The 11,448-nt window shown below is 38.6% G+C and overlaps 2 protein-coding genes across 2 annotated transcripts in view; one reads left to right on the top strand and one right to left on the bottom strand.

Annotated features, from left to right (window-relative positions):
• The first annotated feature begins 2 nt into the window (after positions 1 to 2).
• LOC109375184 (mediator of RNA polymerase II transcription subunit 28-like) lies at positions 3 to 765 on the top strand. The gene is given in 2 exon segments (XM_019630418.1): positions 3 to 240; positions 243 to 765. Coding segments are annotated over 2 exon segments (510 nt in total). The 3' UTR covers positions 515 to 765.
• Positions 766 to 8,213: 7,448 nt separating this feature from the next.
• The window catches only part of PCLAF (PCNA clamp associated factor), a 7,552-nt gene continuing 4,317 nt past the window's right edge, over positions 8,214 to 11,448 (bottom strand). The window contains exon 3 of the mRNA XM_019630416.1: positions 8,214 to 8,275. Within this exon, the coding sequence (XP_019485961.1) occupies positions 8,214 to 8,275 (62 nt within the window). The remainder of the gene's footprint in view (positions 8,276 to 11,448) is intronic.

An 11,448-nucleotide genomic window follows, 5' to 3' on the forward strand; every position in this document is an offset into this window, starting at 1 on the left:
GTATGTTCTCCGGGCAGCCGCCCGGACCCCCGCCGCCCCCGCTGGGACTCCCGGGCCAGCCTTTGCTTCTTCAGGCCGCGCCAGGCGCTCCGAGATCTTCTCCAAGTACCTTGGTGGATGAATTGGAGTCATCTTTCGAGGCTTGCTTTGCTTCTTTAGTGAGTCAGGACTATGTCAATGGCACGGATCAGGAAGAAATTCAACCTGGTGTCGATCAGTGTATCCAGAAATTTCTGGATATTGAAAGACAGAGTGTTTTTTCCTACAGAAAAGATTGCAGTTATCTGTCCAGAAACCAGAGCAAGTTATCAAAGAGGATGTCTCGGAACTAAGCAATGAGCTACAGCGGAAGGATGCTCTGGTCCAGAAGCACATGACCAAGCTGCGGCATTGGCAACAGGTGCTGGAGGACATCAGCGCGCAGCACAAAAAGCCAGCCAACGTCCCCCAGGGCTCACTGGCCTACCTGGAGCAGGCGTCCGCTAACAGCTCTGCACCTATGAAGCAGACCTGAGGAAGAGCCGGCCTGACTGGGAGCCGCTGTGAGTCGGCCTAGGCACAGGGCTTCTGCCAAACATCGCTCCTTGAGGACACTACATTTTAGAAGAATCTTTTGCCAGAGAATGAGATGCTTTTACTTTCATGCTCCCACCTAAAAATTTCCCCCTATTTTTATAAGCTGGTATTTCTTTAATACTTTATAAAATGCCTGTATCTTTTGTAAACCAAGTAGATTTTTTTGTTTGTGGCAAAATTTAGACTTAGTGTGATGCCATGGACAGATTGCTTTTTATGTTTCGTTTATCTGCTTGTTTTTATTTTTTACATTTTTGTATAACCTTAATCTCTGTTCCTAGTTTTAAATTAGATTGTATCATCTGGGGAGAACCCAGTCTGATGTGATTTGTGAATCAGAGGGTGAGGACTGTGGTTATAGGCCTTTTGTGTTAATGAGCCCTCAGTGGTGTAATGAGCCCTCAGTGGTGATATGTAGACATATGTAAACTTGCCACGTTTCAAGACTTTGAACTACCTCAAGAACAGGAATCTAATGCAACCAATGTTTTTAATGCCTCCAGAGCTCTCAGAATGGGGATATTTTGAACATAGGTCGGAAGACGAGCACTGTAATAGCCTAGAGTAGTGATAATATTACAGTAGGATCGTTAAGTTGATGTTGACTTTTATTTTGTGTGGTATTTTTTGAGTTTATATTTTGTGTGGTATTTTTTGGGTTGGGAGGGGATGTAGTAGGAGCAGTGATGTGCTAAATTTTGTTACGTTGTGCCGTGATGAATCAGCAGAAGTAACAGGGCAGACCGTTTCTCACTGGCTTGACTTGGGCAGAGGTGAAGCAGGAGGGTTAAAGGTCACTGTGATGTCTTTTTGTTTTGAGTTTCATTTGCTTGTGTTGTTTTTGTTTTGGAGCAGAAACTTTCCATTAAGGAAGGCTCATATTGGTGCATAGTGTTGATTCCGAGGGCAGGGCCTCGGGCTGGGGAGGGGGCTACGCGGTGACCCTTGGCGTCTTACCCTCCACAAAGAGGATGTGGAGCCTCAGCATTGGGGACGATGTTTGGGCCGCTTGATGGTCCCACAAGGCAATATTATTCTCTGTTGATGTGCTGCTCCGCACTGGCATTGTGTCTGGCCTGGGTGACTGCCCTGGCTCTGTGGTTTACAGTCTCTTACTAGATCACATCCCTTTCCCCAAAGCAAACCCTCCACTGTCTCCTGGAGAAGCAGGACCTTTCTTGACGCGCTTTGTTTTCTCCAGCCTCGAAGTTCCCCTCCCCGCCCCCCATCACGACATCCACTCACGGTGTCGTATGGCCTGGATGTTGCCTGGTCCCTGAAGCCCCCAAATGCCCTCTCTGCCACACTCCCAGGACACAGGAGGACTTCCTGTCCTCTTCCAATCTTTTTTATATATCAAAAATGTAATTTGCAGTGAAATGAATTAAGGCACATTAAAGAACAATAAATGAACCTCTAAAAGAAAAAAAAATTAGGAAAAAAAAAACTATGAACCCAACGAACAATGATTTATCTAAAACTCTGGTGGACTTAGATGTCTCTAAAAATTTGAAAACACGATTATGGCAAATTTGTTCTATAGAAAGAAATGCTTCTTGGGTAAAATTAGTAACAATTAAATGTGGTAGTTTAAGCCAATATAAAAATGCAAATTCTATGCATCAGCCATTTTTCTCATTACCTGAAGAAATACAACTTAACCAGTATTCATTTAGATCCTCTTCCTACAATTTTATTATTCACTTTGTATAAGTATATGAATAACTCACTTGACTCCTAAATATTCACGACTCCTATAATCTATAATTTTCTACATACTCATTGTTTGGAGACCTCTAAAGGTATAGTGCACAATCCATACCTAAAACTAGTTATGTGGGTTTAACTACGTTTTTAGGATTTTGTGAGCAGTACTAAAGGAATCCATATTCTTCATATGAATCATAACTAAGACAGTGCTCTCAGATCTCAAAAGGCCTTCCAAGGGCCGGCCGAGTGGCGCGATGGTTAAGAATTGGCTTGAGATGCCATAGGGTCCTGGTTCGGAACCCACATATGAGGGCCAGTGACACTGCCCTCCACAGCTAAGATGCTGAACAACAGCTCAACCTGGAGCTGGGCTGCCTTGAGTCGCCGGCGACGGCATGGGCTGCAGCCCCTGTGGCAGTGGGTTGCCATGGGCTATCGTGTGTAGCCAGCAGCCAGTGTGAGCAGCCAGCAGCTGCATTGAGTGGCCATCCAGAAGCCGGTGACTGATCTCCTTCGCCTAGGAAGAGCGCAATGATGGTGCCAACTTGGGCCAGTGAAGCAATGTCCTCCACAACTAGACTGAAGAACAAAACGAAAGCAACTTGTCTGTTCCCCTTCCCCCAATTCCCCAGCACTGTTCCCATCTCCCCAATTCCCCAATAAAAAATAAATAAAAAGCCTTCCAAGTCAGTACAGTACGTTTATCCTGTAGATCAATATGAGCTCCAGCCTTTTTCTCCCAGTTCTTACAAGCTTTTTTTCATTTTTATTACCCTTTGTAATCATTTAAGAAAGACTTAGGGTATCTAATGTTTATTTTTGGGAAACAACTGTTAACTAATATTTAAATATTCCTACAGTAATTAATATCTACATATTCTTAGAATTACATTGGCATCTCCAAATATATCAAAATTAGAGTCTAACAATTAATGAATACTTGGGATCAGTTACAAGAAATGTAGCTAAATTTATCATTTATGTGCCTAATCAATATACAACACAAAAGACATAGCACCTTACAGGGACTTGAGAAACTTACTTAGGATACATGTGACATAAACAATGACATAAATGGGCCGGCCGAGTGGCACATTGGGTAAGAGTTGGCTTGGGACGCCAATTCTGAGCAGCAGAGCCCTGGTTTGGATCCCACAATAGGGCCTGTGATGCTGCACCCTCTACAGCTAAGATGGTGAACAACAGCTCGACCTGGAGCTGGGCTGCCATGAGTCCCTGGCGATGGTGTAGGCTGCAGCCCCTGCTGCAGTGGGCTGCCATAAGCTACCGTGAGTGGCTGGCAGCCAGTGTGAGCTGCCAAGAGCCGCCGTGAGTGGCCGTCCAGTGGCCAGCGACCAATCTACCTCACACAGGAAGAGCGCAATGATAATACCAACATAGGCCAGTGAAGCAACATCCTCCACAGCTAGGATGAAGAACAAAAGGACAGCAACTTGTCTGTTCCCCTTCCCCGAGTCCCCAATAAAATATTTAAAAAATAATAAAAAACAATGACATAAACAATGGCTTTATCAACCATTTAACCCTCAGGACCAAATTGCCTTATATTTTTCTAAGACAACAATTATCTAAATTTTTTCATCAATAGAACATTTAGCCTTAGGAAGAGAAGGCTAAAGATGTAACAGCTATCTTTAAATATGTGAAAGTTGCTATGTGGAAGGAATAACTTGTTCTGTGTCATGTCAAGGACAGAACCAAAAATAGGAAGAGGGGAGTTAGAAAAATTCATATTTTTAACTCATAACATTTTTCACAATTAGAGTTGCCAACCAATAAAACAGTCCCCCGTAATGAACAGCTGTAACTGGGATTGAATAAGATGGCTTCTAACATTCTTCCTAGTTTCACATCAGTGAAAATCGCTCCAACTTCCACATGCTGTCCTCAAAGGTAAAAGGAACAATTATAACAATGTTGGTTGGACCAAGGCCAAGGTTTCCAAAAGTGAGTTAGCCTTAAAGGATCCTAAATACAGTGTGATTTCTAAGCTGTGTGTATATACAAATGTGAAAGGTTCAGTAAGTTTAGGTTTTATTTTCTTCTTTTTAAAAAATAATAAGCATTTGTCATAAATAACTTTGAGCACACTTTATAATTTTGGCTGTTGTATTGCTCTTCCTTTGTGAAATTATATAAACACAAAACACATATGATCCTTACAATGTTTCATCATTCAAAAATTCCAGAAAAGTAGCTTTAACCATTGTTTGGCCAGGAATTTAACATTAGCATTAATAATTTGAATAATTCATTCAAAGAGGAAAACCAGATTAACTTTGTGAAGAGTACAAAATTACAAACTTAGCTTAATTATGTAAAAATTTTATGTTTTGATTCAGTTTCAATGGAATCAGGAAGTCTGTACTTCCCTTATGTTTAGAAGAGGCTAAATTGCCAATCTACATTTTCAAAAGCTTTGACAAGGAAATAGATTATATGGGACCTCTACCTAATAAAAGTGAGACATCATCAAATGTTGTATATTTGAAAAGGCTAGTTTCTTTAGGTCACATTTTTTTTAATTACATATCAAAATTAGACTTCATTTGACATACCACCAAAAAGTTTCTCTTTCCACCAGTGAAAAATAACAAATCAGATTTCAGATTCATCAAAACTTAACTTTAATAGAATTGATTTAAGCTACTCCTTAATAAGAAGCCTAATTATCAAGGAAGTATTTAGGATATAAACTCTACTCACAAGTCAGTAACATTCTATTAAATATCCACCTCTAGAAGACAAAGCAAAAAATATAATCTACAGTCATCAGGACTCAGTTTGGAAGTTGATAAAATCAGGTCAATGCACTGATTTGTATTTGGAAGGAATAAAACAGAAGTATCTAGTAGAATATAATCTTAAGAAGCACACAAATGGATACCGTCGATTGTGAAAATAAGTATCATTTATTAAAAACAAACTTCAAAAAAACATGCCCGTTAAAATATGGTTATTTTTGACAAAAAAATGTCAATGAGCAAAAAGTATGATGAGGAAACAAGAATTACCATTAGTAAGTGGCATTATACCCCTCTTCAATTATACTCCTGATTATATTGAAAAAATATAATGGTAGCTCTAAGGATTTTAGACATAGCTCTGGCTTTACGGCATGATTTGCCTTTCATGTTTTATTGATTTCCAACTCTAAATGTATAGGCCCAGAGGGCAATATTTTATGATACTGAATCAAATGCATAGTCTAGGAAAATTCCTATTTTAATGTAGTCTATGAAATCTTTCTGCCTGATTCTATGCTAGTATTTTAATGTTTTTTGTTGTGAGAAGCTTTATCAAACATTTAAACCCTCATTGCCTTACATTTTTCTAAGACAGCGATCCAAATTTTTTCAACATTGCATCTTTGGCCCCCATTATTTAAAAGGATGTAGGTTCAGTTTAATTAATACTGATTTTTTTTAATGTGCAGAAATCTAACTGCTTTTTAAAGCAAATAAAAGGAACAAAAATATGGCACCATTCCAAAAATCTAATGCTAATAAAAACGGCAGCAATACAATGATCTAAGCAAATTTCAAACACAACAGATTTGTAATTAAGAACACCATGCAATGATTTGTTTTTAGCAAGAATAAGAAGCTTAATAACAGGTCAAAGAAACCAAATACTGCATCATATTGAATACTAAGGTAAGTAACCATTATTAATCTTACAAACTTTCCAGTACCGTACTACTTGATTTTGAATAACTATACGTAACCATCATTTTTTAAATTAAATGCCTATTCAACAAAACTAATTGGAACAAATACATTTATGCAAATTTACATTCTACAATACCAGAGTAAACAGGAAACATTAGTCAAGGATGAATAAGAGAGTTTTATTCTTTTTCATCATCTGTGTGATCAGGTGGCAAAGGACGTACTCTGTGGAAAGAACAGAGAACTTCAATAGTCAATATCAACTGTAAAAAAAAAATAGTAATAAACATATAAATCAGGAACATTACTTTAAAATGCAGTAGGTCTGTTTGGTCAAAAATGAGAAAAAATTCAACTGTTAATTGACAAACGCCTACAAATTCTAAGTACTAAAGCAACAAAATGTTTAACAATTTATTTTGCCTGTTACTTTGTTGAATCTGTTTCTTTTTCAGGATAGTTGTCATTTTTATTAAAAAAGGCATATCTCTTTCTATAGCATCTTCTTTCAACACGTTAAGCGGATGATAAAAGTGGAAATATAATCCTTCAGCAAGAACTTTGTGATAATAAAAAGCAAAAAAATTAACAATCCACTTGAACAGAAAAAACAGCAAGTGGTTATATTTGGCTATATACCCTTTTGAACCATATGAATGTATTACCTAGTAAGGAAAAAACCCCGAATTGTTTAAGGTGACATATAGTAGCTGTAACTTTTGAAAAATAATTTACGTTATCCCTAAGCCATTTTTATAGAGAAAAAGTCAATTAAAAGTTTAATCATATATCAGAAGTTTTTTTTAGAGCTGATGAACATTTGTGACATCTATTCTAAAAGAATCAGTTTTCAAATTAGATCCAGTAAGCTTGAATGGTCACAAAGCTAGGTACTGAAAGAAGAAAGCTAAAATGAAGGTATTCTGATTTGGTATTAGATTATCATTGACTCACCTATTAGATTACTGAGAAGTTCTTCATTGTATTTTTCTGAAAATTAAATCAAGTTAACAAATGAACACTATCATGAACCAAACTTCCTTTTTGCAAGGGAGATCATGGTTCTGTTCAAGGTATTAAGTAGGTCGTCTTTCTCCCCCATGCAACTGATAGAGCTTACCCTGCCTTTGTGAGAAAAATAAAGTCATAAGAGTAAGCCATATTCCAGATTACCAATTAGGGAGTTAATAGCAGAAGTCCTTCTGATAAACTGATTGTTTACTACTTACTGTCAATAGTTAAGCTATTGATTTACTATCAATAAAGGGGTTATTATAACTCTCCTAAACAAAGACCAATCTAAGAAAGGGGCTAAAGGGATAATATAAACTTTTTATCTTACTATGGATCAAAGTTATGAGAATATATGTGTAATCTTTCTCCAGGTGATGGAAAGTCTGAATATAGGTTTTATTGCTCTGATGGTCATGGTATAGCCACATTTGGCTATATTGCCAAATACTTAGTTTCTTTAATGGAACTCACAAATAATTCAAAAGGATTGTAATATAGAGTATATTAATATACTCTATTAATATAGATATAATAATATAGATATATTAATATAGATATATTAAGAGTATAATATACTCTATTAATATAGAGTATATTATAGAGTATAATATAGAGCTGATATTGACTATTAGCTTGTTCATATTAGAATGAGAAAGAAAGAGGAAGAATCGTGACAGACAATGAGGGAACTATTGTAGAAGACACTTACCAGATCATGAAAGCAAGTCTATTAAAAGGCTCTATCCAAAAATGTATCCCTTTGGTTGTTCTTTTGAAAACCAGAAATAATAATAGTGGTATAGCAACAAAGTCTAAAATTTAGTTAAAGCTCTAGAGTTTGGCATTCCTTTTAAATATCTCATAAGATGGCAAGTATTCAATAACCATTTACTAAGTAACCTTACAAACAGTATTGAATAATTCCTAAAATTTTATATGCATAAACATCATTTTATATATGTCAAATACTTTGTTTTAATTATTCTTTCATCCTGCCACCTGTTGGCAGCTCAGCGGCAGCTCAGCTTGGGTTGGGAATCTAACCAGCGACCCTGTTCTTCAGAGCTCACACTCTTGAGCGAGCTCTTAACCAACTGAGCCACTCGGCCGTCCCCAGCCATTTATTTTTTATCTAGCTTGTGTTCAATGTAAATCAATTCTAAACACAATATATAATCCAAACAGATGTATAGTGTTCAGTTATGAAGCAAAAGGGTATGTTCATTCACACACATAGATCTCACATAACTTGAGATCTGTTGGATCTGGTACCGCGTAGGTTTCTAAAAATGGCAAATATTGGCTTAAAACTTATTAAGGGTACCATGGCCATACAGGATACTGTAACATCTAAGCATCAGTGTGTGAACATGTGAACCAAAGACTTCATGGAGTGTCTATTTCTAAAAAGGTTTCTGTATATCAAGGCAGTTATAAAAGTTTTAATTTCAAGGGCCAGCTGAGTGGCGCATTGGTTAAGAGCTGTCTTGGAACGCCAGCTCTAAGCAGCAGGGCCCCGGTTCGGATCCCACATGAGAGCCAGTGACGCTGAGCCCTCTACAGCTAAGATGCTGAACAACAGCTCGACCTGGAGCTGGGCTGCCGTGAGTCGCCGGAAAAGACGTAGCCTGCAGCCCCTGCTGCAGTGGGCTGCCATAAGCTACAATATGTGGCCGGCACTGATGTGAGCTGCCGAGAGCCGCCGTGAGCGGCCATCCAGAGGCCGGCAACCGATCTGCCTCACCCAGAAGGATCACAATGATAATACCAACATGGGCCAGTGAAGCGATGTCCTCCACAACTAAACTGAAGAACAAAAAGACAGCAACTTGTCTGTTCCCCTTCCCCTGATTCCCCAATAAAATCTTTAAAAAAAAAAAAGTCTTAATTTCAAGAATCAAGGCCAAATAGGTTTAGGACCAGGTTCTAACTATCTAAAAACATTGACTGATATAGAAAAGGTTCCAAATGTAGCTATTCTGATTCATAAGGCTTTTAAAAAAATATTTATAGAAAGAGCACAAAAGAGTTGGGAATTTAATGCAGGCAAGTTTCCAGTCTTCACTCCTTAAATACCCAATACACATTACTTTTGCCTCCTTCATATACTTACCTCTTAATTTCAATGTTTGTCAAATATACCTTCAAATCAGACAAATTTTTTTTTTTTTTAAGATTTTTATTGGGGAATTGGGATGGGAACAGTGCTGGGAAATTGGGGGAAGGGGAACAGACAAGTTGCTGTCATTTTGTTCTTCAGTCTAGTTGTGGAGGACGTTGCTTCACTGGCCCAAGTTGGCACCATCATTGCGCTCTTCCCGGGTGAGGCAGATCAGTCGCCGGCTTCTGGACGGCCGCTCACTGCAGCTGCTGGCCGCTCGTGCTGGCTGCTGGCTACATACGGTAGCCCATGGCAACCCACTGCCACAGGGGCTGCAGCCTACGCCGTCGCCAGTGACTCACAGCAGCCCAGCTCCAGGTTGAGCTCCAGGTTCAGCATCTTAGCTGTGGAGGGCAGTGTCGCTGGCCTTCATATGTGGGATCCGAACCGAGGCCCTCTGGCATCCCAAGCCAGTTCTTAACCATTGTGCCACTCAGCCGGCCCCAGACAAATTTTTAAGTTGTAAAAATTATTCAACATATAAGTATGCAGAAATAAAGAGCAGTATTTTAACACTGATTGGTGTCAATGCACTTCTAATCTTTATAATCAATTTAAATGATCCGAGTTAGCTAAACAAATCTGGTACTCTTGTTGGATGGGAATATGTGATAGGAAATACTACCTGTCACTTGACTTTTAAGAGTATAAGCAAGAATTATTCATGTTTGGATTTGTAGATTCCAATCCATTATTGCCCTGGCACATGTCCATTACTACATAAAGTCAAACTTGATATCAAATACAAGGCCCCAGGGGAAAGAGTTAAGTTCCCAAGAGAATAATTAAAATTTAACAACGCAAAACTTTATGTAGAGTACACCAACATTAAATTAGGACAGAAATATAGAGGACTTACAGTAACACCTCGTGGTTCCTTCCAATGCACATATGAATGGAATCATGGAAGTTCTTTGTATTACCTAATCATTTTACTGCCTTCTAGATTTAATGAACCAATGTGAAAGCAGAATCTCCATTCCACGGCTCATCCTTTTTCTCTAGATTAAGGTCAAATTATTCTTCTTTTCAAGGTAAGGTTTTAAGTATCCTCACTCCTTAAGCTATACTTAATCACGTCATTAATTTCCAATGTTGTCTCTCTCTTCATCCTTGTACATGAAAACTCCAGCAGACTTAATATCGGCCTCCATTACGTAGTCAAACCTTCAGATGTTCTTTAAACCAGTTCAATGTGAGACTCTCAATATTTTCGGTGGTAGATTAGTAATTAGCAGATTTGATGAAGGCCTGTTTTTTCCTTGCCACAATGAACTTCAAGATGCCATATGGATTGAGCTGTAGAACATGGGTAGGTGAACTGTAGATGTTCCTTGGCCCCAGCCTCTTAAAGGTAGAGATGTAGAAGGGCAAATAAGACCACAAGGAGACTGCCTGTTAACTGCAGGACACATTTGGATGTTGTGGTGGTTTCGGGAGGTTCTGGCGTACTGGTCAAAGGAACTTCTGAATAAATCTGCGTGGGTAGAAGCAACGCCAGAAGCAGCAGCCCCAGACTGAGCCTGGCCACCATCCTCTTACCCATGTTGGTCTCTGAACCTTTGGTCAGTCCTGCGGCTTGGTGCGCTAGAGGATCATGCGCTCCTGGATAGTGCAGGAGAGGTAGCTAACAGGATCTTAAAAAAATCAGGGGCATCATAATGGCAGTGATGCGGCACCAACTGCCCACCTGTGATCATCATTGCCCCACCCCCAGTCAAATAATTTGTTTCTAACTAAATATTTCAAAGTTGTTTAGAGAGCCTGGACCCTATCACTTATAAATCTGTATTATAAAAAGCAGGTTTCCATCGTCTTTTTTAACAAGTGGCATTAATTTTTTCCCTGATTGTTAAAAGTATGTTTGTTGTTGAAAATGGTAGCACTGAGTGAGTGTGAGAAGAGGTTTTTACCCAGGGATTATCTCTACTGATATTCGGTATATTTTCATTCAGTATTATTGATATTTGGTATATTTTATATAGACATTTGACATATTTATATACATATCTTTTACACAATAAAGATTACACTTTTGCATCCAGAATTTTTGCTTAACATTTATGAGCATTTTCCTCACATTAAAAGTTTAAAAAGCATGAGTTATCTTCCTAAAAAGTTTGCACAATGAATTCTGTATCTGTGCCGTTTTATCCGCACCTTGCTTTGAATTATTCTTATGTATTTATAAAGAAGATGTAAAGAGGGCCGGCCGAGTGGCGCGATGGTTAAGAACTCGCTTGGGATGCCAGAGGGCCCCGGTTCGGATCCCACATATGAGGGCCAGTGACACTG

This window comes from Hipposideros armiger, unplaced genomic scaffold (assembly GCF_001890085.2).
Source record: "Hipposideros armiger isolate ML-2016 unplaced genomic scaffold, ASM189008v1 scaffold_910, whole genome shotgun sequence".
In the NCBI taxonomy this organism is placed as follows: Eukaryota; Metazoa; Chordata; class Mammalia; order Chiroptera; family Hipposideridae; genus Hipposideros; species Hipposideros armiger.